Source organism: Gallus gallus, chromosome 12, assembly GCF_016699485.2.
Source record: "Gallus gallus isolate bGalGal1 chromosome 12, bGalGal1.mat.broiler.GRCg7b, whole genome shotgun sequence".
Taxonomy (NCBI): Eukaryota; Metazoa; Chordata; class Aves; order Galliformes; family Phasianidae; genus Gallus; species Gallus gallus.
In genome coordinates this window covers 17,076,714-17,091,207 of record NC_052543.1, presented here as the reverse complement: position 1 = coordinate 17,091,207, position 14,494 = coordinate 17,076,714, and the positions used below count along the sequence as shown (strand labels likewise).

General features: G+C 39.0%; 1 protein-coding gene and 1 long non-coding RNA gene across 6 annotated transcripts in view; one reads left to right on the top strand and one right to left on the bottom strand.

Moving 5' to 3' along the window:
• The window catches only part of CNTN3 (contactin 3), a 90,477-nt gene extending 77,042 nt beyond the window's left edge, over window positions 1–13,435 (top strand). For both annotated transcript variants that reach the window (XM_015293225.4, XM_414433.7), the window contains exons 11-21: window positions 175–350; window positions 3,453–3,570; window positions 4,679–4,837; window positions 4,928–5,077; window positions 5,771–5,841; window positions 6,616–6,850; window positions 7,000–7,115; window positions 7,935–8,121; window positions 10,618–10,730; window positions 12,365–12,533; window positions 13,145–13,435. In XM_015293225.4, coding sequence (XP_015148711.2) covers window positions 175–350; window positions 3,453–3,570; window positions 4,679–4,837; window positions 4,928–5,077; window positions 5,771–5,841; window positions 6,616–6,850; window positions 7,000–7,115; window positions 7,935–8,121; window positions 10,618–10,730; window positions 12,365–12,533; window positions 13,145–13,245 — 1,595 coding nt within the window. In that variant the 3' untranslated portion in view covers window positions 13,246–13,435. The remainder of the gene's footprint in view (window positions 1–174; window positions 351–3,452; window positions 3,571–4,678; window positions 4,838–4,927; window positions 5,078–5,770; window positions 5,842–6,615; window positions 6,851–6,999; window positions 7,116–7,934; window positions 8,122–10,617; window positions 10,731–12,364; window positions 12,534–13,144) is intronic.
• Window positions 3,949–14,494, bottom strand: part of LOC107054413 — a 176,041-nt gene continuing 165,495 nt past the window's right edge. For 3 of the 4 annotated variants that reach the window (XR_003077344.3, XR_005839167.2, XR_005839168.1), the window contains 5 exons: window positions 14,164–14,228; window positions 13,127–13,262; window positions 11,769–11,897; window positions 11,235–11,326; window positions 3,949–6,788 (listed from right to left, as the gene is read on the bottom strand). This is a non-coding gene — a long non-coding RNA (uncharacterized LOC107054413). Of the gene's footprint in view, window positions 6,789–7,006; window positions 7,079–11,234; window positions 11,327–11,768; window positions 11,903–13,126; window positions 13,263–14,163; window positions 14,229–14,494 lie in introns of all 4 variants that reach the window. The other variant, XR_005839166.2, reaches the window with a different exon arrangement.

The following is a 14,494-nucleotide window of genomic DNA, read 5'->3' as shown; positions in this document are numbered from 1 at the left end:
TAAATGTGCAACAGTACAGTGCTCCAACAAGAGAGGTCAGTCGGTAGCATTTATAGTCCAGCTGTATAATTTGAAGTGACTGTCATTAATCAGATTTGAAGAACATGGTAGAACATTAGTGGCAGGCAAGTCTTAGTACTACAGAAATCCAATAACTGATTTTTCTGCTCTCAGAGCCAACAAGGATCATTTTGGCACCTTCGAACATGGATGTCACTGTTGGAGAAAGTGTCATCTTGCCTTGCCAGGTTCAGCACGATCCTATACTGGACATCAGCTTCACATGGTATTTCAATGGGACGCTCACCGACTTCAAAAAAGATGCCTCTCATTTTGAGAAGGTTGGAGGGGTAAGTTGTGAACATCTCTTCTCTTGTAGATGTATAGATGCAGCACAGACAGGCTTGCTTACTCTTTTCAACACTGTAAAGGTTTTTTCTTCTCTTTTGGGCATATGGAATGTGGTGTTCTTTGTTGCAGAGAAGTCATTCATGGATCTAGCTTGCAGTACATAACCTGGTATCCAGATATCTCGTATTTTAAACCTGAAGTTTTATAAGTGCCTACCTGTCTCTGCATCTGGCGCTACGTGATTTTCCTTGGATCACATGAAACATAGCAATGACAGATTGAGGAACTTGTTTCAGATTTTGAGAGCTTCAGCCTAAAAGCTAACAAAAATTATAATCCATCTTATTTTTCCTGCTCTTCTACCTCTGGTGTTTCCCTCACTTCTCTCTTTAAGCCTCCCCTGGTGACAGAGGGAGGCCATACTGAACTTTTCCCCACGTGGAGAGAAGAAAAAATAACAAAACAAAAAGCTTAAAAAAAATAGGATTTCATGAAAACTTCTCAACCAGTTGTGAAGGAAATTTCAGAGTATTGAGTAACTCAGACTTCTGACTGTAGAACATCTTACCTGGGAGTTCATTGTATGGCATAGGATTATGGGTAGTTACGGAATACTGAGGTTTAGGTGACTTTTTTTTAAGTCTTACTTGATTAAAAAAGGGGATTGAACCTCCTCAGTGGGAAAAACTCCATGGGTAACTAAGAGATAGAGAGAACTATTATGTGGGCTTGTCTGGATCCCACTAAGGTTGATGGAATAATTTCATCCCAGTAAGTAAAGAAGCCTTGCAGTGTGTATTTGTTAAATGGAAATATCTGTGCATAACTTCAGCTTTGTTGATAAACATGGCAAAAGGAAAATAATTTTTCAGTGGATGGAGATCTGTGTAATGATATCTTGACAGTCCCTGCCATGTGTGCCTGAGATCCCTGACATGTAGTGGTTAGTGGGAATGTTATGGCACCGTGACCTGGTCTTCCAGATGGTTTGAAAAACATAGGATATATCACTGCTGTGCTGCTCTTTTCTGCTAGATAAATGATTTATACAAAGGCTATAGGCAAAACAAGCAGAGTTCTTCTAAACTGCGTATTCATACAGCCCAGCAATGGCTGAAATTGTAATGCAGTCAGGAAAAGCAAAAGCAGTTCCAGCAGATGTTCGTACTATGCGTGCACTTCTGCTTATTGCTATTCTGTGTAGCATTGAGAAAGGAAGGTGACCTTACTGCCACCTGGACTTGTCCACACTGACAACGACTTAATCTGGCTAGGCAAGAATGTGGGCACTGCTTTTGGTCTGCAGAGCCATGGGAGCTGAGTGCCTTGGAGCTTTCTGCTGCTGCACATCTTCCCCTCAATACTTCAGGATGCTCCTCCAAAGCATCCGCAAATAGTTGAAATGCGGTGTTAATATTTCAGTGTTATGTTTCAGTAGGATTATTTTATTTGATAGTCCCTCTGCCTAGATGGTTTAAATCTAGTTTGCTACAATTAGTTCATGTAGAACATGATTTGCTTTGTGCGTATCCGTTGTTGTTCCTGATCATTTCCTGAATATCCACTTCCAATCAAGTTAGATGGATTTGAGATTGCCTTCAGCTTAACTTTTAGGGTACTGGAGGCAACCAGTGCTGCTCTGTCCTCTAAATGTTTACATCTTTGTTTCTGAAGAAGACTTGGCATTTTATTTATATTATCACACTTGGAAGGGAAGGGGAAGCAGGCGAAGCTTTTTCAGCTTCTGTGTGAGACGTTCTAATGTTCATCCTACACATCAACTGCAGACGTTGACATCAGTGAATGAGACTCAAATGCTTGTGACGAAGAGGCACAGCTGATTTGTATCTAGTTAGAGATTTATCTGAGATAATGGCAGTCTCCATGAAAAGAAATTATTCTTGAAATATAAGGATCTAAGCAGAAGCAATTAGTGTGAGCATAAGAAATAATTAATGGCTAAAGACAAAGGGTTGGAAAGATTGTTGACTCTTTTGCTGGAGACCACAGCAGTCATGTCTTCCCTTTCTCCCACATCACTGTTCTCAAGAATCTGTTGTGGTCAGAGAGCTGAGAATGCCTGCAATTATGGTTCTGTGCTCAACTGAAACTGCTGCTCCACAAAATTAGAAAAAAGGGAAAAAATGGAATCTGACAGATTTTTCACCTGGAAGCTTTGATGTGAGCAGGACTGAGGCAGTTCAGTTGGCACGTGAGGAGGTTTTGAAGCAGACTGACTACCAGAAGTTTAGGATTGAGTGCTCTATTTCAGTAATGTAGAAAACAAATAATACAGAGTCTGTAACACAATGCAAAGTTACTGCTATCACTCACTCAAGCTCTTTGCATGCTTTCTTTGATTCTTATCAACCAGGTGGTGTAATATGAGAGAGGACGGAGGAAAAGAAATGACTGACGTTTGAATGCACAATGAAAAAAGAAAGAATAGAAGTAGGACCTTAAAATCAGGGCAATCAGCCAAAGAGATGCAGAGGCATTACACTTAAATCCAGGTGTGCTCACAATGCAAAGCAACTTGGCAGAAGGAAATCCCAGACAAACTGCCAGGGATAGGAGGTGCTCGGTGAGAGGGGCTCAGCAGCACACTGACCCAGGACTCGTACTGTACCTTTCTGCATTTCATCTTTAAGCCTTCAGAACGGACCAGGTTCAGCTTTGTTAGTTACCTTTTTTTAACTCTTTGAATGTCTTTGATAACTAGACTTGTGAATTCTGTCTAGAAGTCAGATTGAGTGATAGCTATAGAAATCACATCTTTCTTGTGGCTTGGAGGCACAGGGTGGTGACTTTCCTCCTGGTTCCTAACAGCTGTCTGCAGGTGTGTTCCCAGTGCTGGGCACCTGTGCTGCAGCTTGCTTCTCATATAAGGAGGGGCATTAACTCCTGTCTGCTAGGAGAGTGCTTACAGCCATGTAGCATGGAGCAACTGCTGGCTAATAACCTGCTGTGCTGCCCCTGTAGTTTATCTGTCTAGTTTATCTTGTACTTACATGTTTGGGGTGATATTTCCTCCACTTCTAAAACGTGGTCTGAATATTAAATTATATGCTAATTAATTAAATAACTTTGTATTTTGACAGAGTGCATCAGGAGATTTGATGATTAGGAACATCCAGCTGAAACACAGTGGAAAATACGTTTGTATGGTGAAGACAGAAGTAGACAGTGTGGCATCTGCAGCCGACCTTATAGTACGAGGTAAATTTCAGCTTCAGTTACCATGAATTGTTTTCTTACTGTTGTGTGCTGTAGATTGCAGAAACAGCTGATGGTGTAGATTACAAAACCTGTTCATCTATGACTTATGTGATTCTGCATTGAAGTTAGGCTCAGTTTTGGATGAAACTTGCTTCTTCCCAGAAAAGAATTACTAACTGAAGAATGCTATAAATGATGACATAATATCGTTTCTTATGACTGTCCTTCAAGCCACTGATGAGCGCAGTTTAGTACTGGCAGCTGTGATACTGTTGCTGTGTCTGCTAAATGATGACTCCATGGTCCAGCATCCTTCCTGGGAAATGGGCGTCTGCTGCCAAAGTGTATGAAGGGCTTTGTCCTGGAGACACACAGGAATTGAAATTATATAATGCAGGGTTATTTATTTATTTTTTTTTTCAAGAGCAGGAGATTGCAGAGCTAAGCGTGAACTATAGCTTTCATTGTTGATGATGCAGCTACATTTATTGCAAAAGAAAAGCAGTAATCCAGAAACCAACATGATGCAATCAAGATTTATTCAATGTGTTTCAAAATATACCAGGTATTTTATAATGGCATTTGTACTGTTAGTTATTTCACCAGTTTGTTGGTGCAGATAAGACAGAAAGAGCATTTTTTGGCTGCCCAGAATCAGGATTTTTCCAGAATGCAGCAGGAGGACGTTTGCCTGACTGAATTGTTGCTCACGGTGCTGATCAGATGTTCTGATGAAGAATTGCTACAGTACTTCATACACTAAAATAGCTCTAGATAACAAATAGGCAAACTGCAGAGATACTTTAGTAGATTAAAAGAGGACATCAAGCACCAAAATACAAGATAATGTGGAATGGAAAGAGGAATCATGCTGAACAAAGGTCAGTGAACTAAAACAAAACCTGTCATCTGCGTAATAGTTCAGGGTTACTATTTCAGAATTACCTTATCAGATGCAAGTATAATTAATGTTAATAAATATTTATCCTAATCCAAATGTTTTCTTCTTCCCACAGCACTTAATAGAATGGGAATCCTTACTGCAGTATTAGTGATTTCCAGGGCACTGGCTTTACTAAACACCACCTATTTTTCAATCTTTTCCTAGGCTCACCTGGGCCCCCCGAACACGTGAGAGTGGATGAAATAACCGATACCACAGCTCAGATCTCCTGGCAAGAAGGCACAGATAATCACAGCCCAGTGACTGCTTACACCATACAAGCAAGAACACCTTTCTCGGTTGGCTGGCAGCGAGTTACCACAGGTAAAATGCATTTCTTGTTACAGCTTCACTTGAAATATGCTTGGCCAGGATACAGCAGGTTCTTAATTCTCTTTTTTTTTTAATTAATAGTTCCAGACGTGATTGATGGAAATACGTTTACAACCACAGTGGTGGATTTAAATCCTTGGGTCGAATACGAATTTCGTGTAGTTGCCAGTAACAAAATAGGAGGTGGAGAACCTAGTTTACCCTCAGAAAAAGTAAGAACTGAAGAGGCAGGTTAGTGGGTTCTTCTATTCGTCTTTAATTCAAGCATCTAGAATTTATAAAAAAAAATAAAAGTTAAATCATTTATTTGGCTCAATTCAATTAAGCTTGGAATTTGCATCAAATGTAAAAGTCTGTAACTAGTTTGTTAGTGAGTATTTGTGTTCAGCTTTAGGACACTTTATGTCTACATATTATATTCAAATATATTTCAGCTATATATATTTCAGCTATTTTTAGCATGGCAAACTCTCTGTTCAGTCAGTGCTGCGCAGTCTGAAGCTGTAAATGGATGGGGAAGAGGTGAATTTTGACAACTTTCTCTTCCTGGCGTTTGGTCAGTGTACACCTTCCATGGTGCAAGCATGTAGCTCAGAACACACTGATTGAAACCCCAGGTGTTACTTAGGATAAGGCTGTTGCCCAGCACGCCTGTGTAAGTAAGTTAGCCCTGTTGAAAACTTGAAGCATGCCACTGATTTTTAGATGCTCATAAACATTTAAAGCAGAGCATACAGGGTTCCATTCGTGAGGTTCTGCAAATACTCAAATGCGTGTCTGCCCCACGCAGGTTCTAAAGCACTCATCTCAATTTGCAAAAGAAATAAGAAAACGAGAGAGTTAGCTCCAGAGAATGAGGTTAACTTGTGATACCATCTCATCTGTTTACACGGCGTAGACAGCTGTATGTTTTTTTTTTCACAGTTCCTGAAATTCCCCCAGCTGAAGTTAGTGGGGGAGGCGGCAGCAGGTCTGAACTGGTCATAACATGGGATGTAAGTTTTCTGGCAAGCAATTTTCTTCAGAGAATGGTTGTTTTCATTGAAACGCTTCTTTAAAGATGAATTTTCCTGGCTGCAGCAGCTTCTTATCTAGGGTGTATATGTGCTCGGTAACATTCTGTAATGTGAGCTATGCACATTTGCCTTCCCTGTTCCACTTGCTACTGTTAGACTGCAATCAGTAAGAAATTCAGTTAGCTTGTCTAAGGTTACTTTTGCTCTCAAACACATGTCAGTGCAACTTGCCAGTTTGTACTTTCCTACCATTAATTCTGGATGCAAGAGCTAAACGATCAAAATACTACTTTAAATTATGTATCCTATTTTTAATGAGTTAAAAAAATGTTACCATGCTATTTCATACTGATAGTAGCAACTCTATGTTGTTACTTAACCAAATCACATCCGGGGAAGGTGCAGACACTGTACAGGAGGTAGTACTGAATTCTCTGATATTATTTATGTACTATGAATTGTGACCAGAAATTGAAAAAATATGTTTACTGAAGTGTCTTAAGGCAGTGTACTTACTGGAGAGCAAGAAATGTATGTGGGAGTTGCTCTGTTTTTGATGTGCAGATAGTTTCAAATGAAAGCATTTCACTCTACTGTACCAGAGTTTATTTGTTGATGCAGTGATCCCAAATCCAGACCAGAACAAGTTTCAGCTGCATGCAATACATTCACAGTGATGCTTTGCTCCTTCAAAGCTTTTCCAGTGCAGTACGTAACATCACAGGCTTCAGTCACTGATTGCTTTTCTCACAGCCCATCCCCGAGGAGTTACAGAATGGAGAAGGGTTTGGATATGTCGTCGCTTTTCGCCCCTTTGGCACCACAACATGGATACAGACTGTAGTCACCTCTCCTGACACACCCAGATACGTCTTCAGGAACGAAAGCATCCTGCCGTTTTCACCATATGAAGTCAAAGTTGGTGTCTATAACAATAAAGGAGAAGGGCCGTTCAGTTCAATAACCACCGTTTTTTCAGCTGAAGAAGGTATGTGATTTTCAGCATATATTTAATGAGACCTTTTATCAAATAATATAGCAACAGTTGATATAACTGAGGTCAACTTGCATATGAACATATTTATTTGCACCATCACCTATGCTGCTCATCTCTCCAGTGCTGATTTCCAATTACAGAGCCTACCGTAGCCCCCTCTGGTGTGTCCGTGACAAGCCTGTCCTCCTCTGTCATCGAAGTCTCCTGGAAAGCCATTCCCTGGAAGATGAGTAGTGGAAGGCTACTGGGTTATGAGGTAATGTCATTTAAAATGCTCCTCCTGTTCTAAAGGGCCACGATCCAGAATGCCTTCTCATGCATAGCTCATGCCAGACAGCCTCGATCCTGACCTTTCTTCTAGACTGAGCCAACACTGAGTGTTGTGCAGTGCAGGACAGGCTCTGGGGAGGACGTTTGGCCAGCCCGAGCCTTCTCCCCAGTAGTTTTCCAGCTCTGACACTATTCAGAAGTCAAGATTCTGTTTAAAAAAGGAAGATATAGCATTCTGGGGGCGGTTGTTGTTTGCTTTATGAAAATCAAAGCAACCAGCTGTTAGTATAGAGTATTAGCCTCTAGTAATACCTAGTTGATAGAAGGTTACCACCCATCTGGGATTTTTCTCTGTACCATCTTCACCCTGAAATTGAATGTTTTCTTCTGTTTATCTTTGAAATTGAACCACGAATAAAATGGTTTTGCTTCCTGTGATGAGTCATGTGTTTAACTATATTATCAAACTGCCATTTTTTCAGAATTGCAACTATTTTGTGAGCTACAATTTTCTGAGCCTTGTTTACTTTGTAGATGAAGCAGTGATTTTCCTCTGGTTGTAATTTTTTAATTCAAGCAACATCAAATATTTCAGTTTTGCTTTTTCTGCAGTCAAAAGGGCAGAAAGCATGAAAGGCAGATGCATGAGTGATTCTGTTGAAATAGTGTGCATATTTTGGAAACTTTAATATGTTTCTACCTTTTTCAGCTGACAGATATGCACCTGAAGGAGTCAAACCAATGCCATTGCATGGAATTGAACGTTTATCCAACATTTTAAGTAGCTTTGTTTTCTGTCTACTAGGTTAGGTACTGGAATAATGGAGGAAAAGAAGAATCTTCAAACAGAGTCAAAGCTGCAGGGAATGAAACATCAATAAGAATAACAGGTTTGAAGAGCAACTTAGCATACTACACAGCTGTCCGTGCCTACAACAGTGCTGGAGCAGGTCCCTTCAGTGCCACAGTGAATGCTACCACCAAGAAGACACGTAAGTATCACAGATCTGAAGTGGGGAGAGACATAATGGTGTGTTAGCATTTGCAGGCAGATGAAGAATAGACGCATTAATGGGAATCACGATGCACATAAGTGACCTAAATCTTCATACAGAATAGAAGAGCTGAGCAACTCAGTCAAGCACAGATCCTTAAGTTTTTACCCTCTGCTACTTTAGCACAATGAGTATGTAAAACTCAACCATACCGATGGAGCTGAGGTAAGATTATTTCTGCATAAAAACTTTATTATTCTTTTAGTGACTTAAGGAATGTAAAAAAGAATTCTGTTAGTTGGAAAGAAAAACAGTGACTTATTGAATATCTCAGGGTTTTATAACATCCTTAAGTTCTCTGGGACATGGCATTTGAATGATCCTCACACAATTCATGCAAAATAATCATCCACATCCATTGTTCTCCCTTAATCGAGTTACACAAGAGGCCCCATTCCTATTAGAAAGGAGAAATTAAGCTGGAGAACAGATTGTCAAAGACTGCACTAATTTTTCTACAAGTGAAAAATATATTTAATGTGCTCTTGCTTTGTAATACAACTCAAAATCAGGGTAATCAGTTTTGAAGTATTTCTTCCAGATTCATGAGAATGCACAATTAAATCTGTATGAAAGGTCATAAATGTCCTTCTGCTGAAAGGAGCTGTATCATCAATATTATGAAACTATAATTTCACAATAACTTCATATGCAGAAACAAGCATCACTCACTAGCACTGAGCACTGAATCGACTCAGATTGATTTATATTTACTGGGGTTTAAATACCTTATACATCCAGTTACTGTGAAGCACGTCATAGTCTACAGCGTGTATCTGACATGAGAAGTTTTCTAAATTAGTTTTAAATATTTTGTTGCATAAAATTGTACTTAATTGTGGAGGTTTTACCTGAGTTTACAAGGTGAGATGTTGTTATTATTTAATATTCAGGAGGTCTTACAACAAACTGTTCTATCAGCTGTAATTAAGAGAAATGTTAGTGTGTAACTAACTTCAAGCATCTAATGAGTCCTAGAGAAGTCTATTTGCACACTTTGCACTGGAAATAATGGTTTGGTATTATCTACTACAAATTTGAAGATTATTGGAGATTTGGGTAGCTGAAGCCAAATAGAGCCTTTTGACTCAGTTCTGTAAGTCAGGTGATAGAGGCTTACAGTTTCTATAATAATTATTCTTCATCTTTTTAGATGACATATTTTGTTTTGGATTTAAGAGAGTGACACATTTCTCTCAAATTCAGCTTTAATATCTGAGTGTGTAAACTATCTATATCTGCTGTAATAGTCAATTCTCAGGAGAAGAACAGTCTCCTCTTACATTTACAGAAATTAGCTATTAGTGCATCAGGTTGAATCCTATTTAGTATATAGAACAAGACAAATACTGCAAAAGAATAGATCTTTGAATAGTTGTTTGACTTCAGTCATTTTATATCTTGGCCTCACATTTTGTGTCCACACAGTGCTATGCTCTATAGTCAGGTGCTTTATGATCTGACTGCTAATGGAGCTACCTATGCAAATGAGCTTAAAAATAAAGGGAAGGGGAAAAAAAAGCCACAAGGATGAGTGCAGGCACAAAGCTGTTAAAGCACTGTTAGTTGTTAATACTGCATACCTTCAGCATCAAAGCTTGGAGCAGTCCATCTAAGCAGCAGTAGCCTCCACTAGGTGCCAGCAACAGTAAATTGTTTTCCTTAACACATTTAGAAATATTTTAATAGCTAAACGGTCCACTGCATCATCCACTTTCTGGGAAGTCAACTTGAAGCATCTGAACAGGTTTGTACTTTACCTTTCCATTGATGTGTACAGCCAGAAGCGTACCACTCCCTTTGAAAGTAACTCTCAGGTTGTTAACGAACACCACCACAAAAACATCCCCAAAAACCAATAGAGTTGCTTAGCTAAAGCCTATTAATTGTTCCAACTGCAACTACTGAAACCGTACCGATTGCATTTCAAAATCATGCCTCAAGTTAACAGAAGAACAAAAAATCTTCTCACCTATTTTTATATTTCAGCCACGTTAAAGTATATCAGCACAGCACATTGGTTTGAATATTCACTAAAACCAAATTTGTTTATTGTGGAGTATTTACTTACTTATTCTTGAAAACATACTACAAATAGGAACTGTCTTATCATCATTGGTTTCATTAGAGTATGTTCTAATTGATCACCCGTGTCCGAAGAAATACGCTTTTGTTTGACTGCATTTAATGAAACACCATCAACAGATAATGCAACTTCAGAAATAACATCTATTTGCTATTCTCTTTTTCTTTCCTTCTGTTTTTCCAATTTAGTCTCTGAACCATAAAGTGTACAAATGACGAGGCTGTATTTGACTTGCTTTTACATCCGACACGTAATGACAATCAATTACCTGAACTGTTATTTCCTACTGTAGAATAAATCACTAATGGCAATTAAATTAAAGTCATGCTTTGATTATGTATTCAAAGCGCCCAGTCAGCCACCAGGAAACGTTGTGTGGAACGTTACTGACTCCAGAGTAATCCTCAACTGGGAAGAAGTAAGAGCCATGGAGAACGAGTCTGAGGTGACCGGGTATAAGGTAAGCAAAAATGAACAACTATAGGAGAATCTGAAAGCAATATTCCCTTCCTTACCTCATCTGTTTGCATCCTGTAAACTTACTGCCTTGCATATTTCATAACTGCCTCATCTTTGTAGCTGAAAATCACATTCAAACTGTGTCTCACAAACCATAGTCCTTTCACCATTAATGGTACACTGATGCATTCTATGGCTGGCTAAGTAGATTTTTTTTAGTACCGGGCATGAAATTGATATTCTTAAAACTTTCTCTTCTTAGTTCTGTGGGACTTGCTCCCTCCCTTCCTAGAAGTTACATTGCTACATCTATTCCAGAGCTGATCAATGCACAAACAAACAAGTATTTAAATACATCATTTATGCTTATGAGAATTGCTGAGGATGTTCTTGATCAATGTACAGCTGGACCTCATGTGACACTTAACTGTATAAAATTTATGTCAAGATGTGACTATGCATTGTTCTGGGATGTAGTGGCAAGAAATAAATGCTGAAAGCTTACCTGGTTTCAGAGGAGGTAGCCAAACAAGAGGAATCCAGTGTACAGTTCCAAATTGCATGCTTTGTCTCTCACAACATTCTCAGGTTTCTCTACTAAAAACATACCAATAAGCTGAATTTTGATAATGCTGGTTAATTTTACCCAAGTAAAGGATTTAGGGGTGTCATTTTTTATCCCCAGAAGCAAGGGCACTGCAGTTAACAGGAAGCTTGTTTGTCAAGCAGAATATCCAACAAATGACATTGAAAGCAGCAGAGCAGCCGCAGCTCAGGCGTTGTGGAAGGCAGCCAGATGGTTGTGTCCCTCAGAAGTTTTTTTCAGCACAGCATGGCATTAGGGAGCGTGGCCCGAGGGTGGCAGCGCGTAGCACAGAGCTGGAAGGTACTGAGAGGCCACTGTCATTTAGATGGATTCAGGGTGAGGATCCTGGATTGGTGATGGATCACATATGTAATTCCAGTGGCCTTGCTTTTTTTGCCATCTGTTACTATTGCCGTTATAGTTTCATATTGCATTGGGAAACCCCCAACTTACCTGCTTGTCAAGTTTGCAGAACTCTGCCAGGTGTGTGCACGGGATGTAAGACCAGAAGAGAAGCCGATGTTGCTCTTGCTTGAGCCTTTTGACTGAATGCAGCTCCTGGTGTTTAAAACAGGACCCCTTCTGTACTTAACAGTAATGATAGAGTAATTTAATTACCACTTGTGGAACACCTTCCAACACAGTCCCATAATTTTCTCATTCTGACTAGTTCTCTCCTTCCCCATACTATGCATTGATATCAGTTGGCCTAGATAATGAAAGACTCCAAATTGTGGGGTAATCTATAAAAGAGCAAATGACAACAATACTCAACAGTCAGCAGAACATACTGTCACACGTTGTGCCATTTCAGATTAAAGTTAGGTAAAATACTTTCATCCATGTTCACTTCTTTCACTACTCCTCTAGGCACTGAATGTAAACGTGCCCTGTAATATTAACCCAAAATTAGACCTTTTCTCTCATCATGCCTTTCTAAGACCAAAACCTGTTATCCAAGAAACATGAATAGAAATTGCATGCCAACTCCTCCTGGAAGAAATGTTGCACTATGGATTTCCAAAAGATGCTGTTTGCTTTTGTTGCAGGTTCTGTACAGGACAAGCGGTCAGAACAATATGAATGTGCTGAACACAGACAAAACAACAGCTGAACTTCTGCTCCAGTTTAATGAAGATTACATTATAGAAGTAAAAGCAACAACTGAAGGTGGAGATGGCACTAGCAGTGATCAGATCCTGATTCCCAGACTAGCTAGTACGTTGAAGCTGAACTGCTGTTGTTTTGTCACGTGCTTATGTTCAGTCCTCAACCACTATCAGAACCTCCACTGTACCACCCACAGTACAGAGACACGTCTCTGCCTTTGCATGGTGATGCATTATTGAACGTGCAGTTGACACTAGGCAGTTGTCACAGGTTATCTTTACAGGAATTATTAGTCCTTATTGATAGGAGAACAAAAATTGAAAGTGTGTATGTAATATGATAATAAGGTATTAAAAGGAAAAGCAATTAACAGTCTTCCTGCCCTTATGCATGACAAGCTATATTCTACTGAACTAGTAAATTACCATGTAGATTGGTATTAAAAAACATTTCTACTTTTTCTCTTTTTTTGTTATTAGTTGTCTTGACAGAAATGACCATTAATACAGCTTAAATATTCTTGCAATGTAAATGCATTACAGAAATGCATTTCTGTAGCTTAAAAATGTGCAGTGTTTCTATTTATAAATTTTCGTTGTTTATCAAAAATAAAAAAAATGACAGTAGGTTTTTTTTGCTTAGTATAAAGGAAGAGTAATGATTTGACATAGAAGACAGTCATGCTTTCATTTAATCCTGACCTTTTTCATCTGTCACAGGTATGGATGCAAGAGGCTCTGGTCCGTCAACCTTGAATATCTTCAGTCTATCCAGCATCTTACCGACAGTGTTTTCCTTCACTCTTAATTCGGTGTTGTGATGATGCATTTTCATTTGCTAGGAGAAACAAATTATCAATCAGTTATTCCAGAAAAGTGCTTTTTTTTAAACAAACAAACAAACTGCAGTGGTTAATGCATGTTTTTCTTCTGACGTGTTTTTAAATTCTTTATATTTCACTGTAGGATGAATTAAAAATATCATGTAAAGTCTAGCAAATCCTTTAAAAAGGAGTCTGAAATGCCTTAATACTTGAACCAAAGGAGTTTACATATTATGTACTTCAGCTACAATGTAAGAGTGAGAGTTTGAAAGCAATGGCACTGTGATCAATTACAAGAAAGAGCTTAGCTCTATGAAAAACTCAGTTTTTACAGTGACAATGAATTGTTTTGAGTATATTTTATAGTATTATGATAACATCATTATACCTACAAAAGTTGAGATCAGAGCATGCAGTTTCAATCAGAAGGGAAAACATCAACTACTTGGCAGTTCTTTATGACAGTGCCATTGGCTTGCTGCCCTTTACATAAGTTATTCTAAATCTAGCAAGAAATCAAAGCTAGAAGTTAGAAAAGTCACAGTATTAATGTTAGTTTTGCACAGTCCACATTGGGGTGTCCAAGAGGCAGGGCTTCCACTACTTCTAAGAAATGATCTCACAGCCATGTTTCACAGAAAGCTCTCTTTTATCCCAGCGTACATCCGTGTACTCTTTCCAGCACTTGACCTTCCTCTTAATCACTTCTAAGGTAATTTCCTCACATCCTTACCTTATATTCAGTAACCAGATCCTTTATTCATAACCACGTTCTCCCACCTTCAGGATCATTCTTATTGCCCTTCTCTGAACTCCTGTCAGTGTGTTTCACTAACACAAGTGCCCATTTGTAAGCATTACTGAAATGCAGTTGCACCATGGCCTTATGAAAAGGAACTGTTACCACCTTCCTACCTTGTGATGTGGTGCTTCCAAATATGCAGCCCAAAATTATCTTCTTGTCTGCCGCACCGCACGCGCTGTAAATCCAATAATACATTCATAATTCTCCTTCCAACTGCTCTTCAACCAGTTCAGACTATCTCACCTGGTCCAGCACTCTAATATACCCCATTACTATCATCTATTTCTAGTAAGCTTATGGCAATACAATAGTTTATAATTTAAAAAATACATCAAGATTCTCAAGCTTGCTACAGTGAAATCTATGCTTTCTTTCATAGCAATACCTTAAAGCTGGTATGTCCGATTTTCACCGTTGTGAATTTAGACCAGTCAGCCTTCT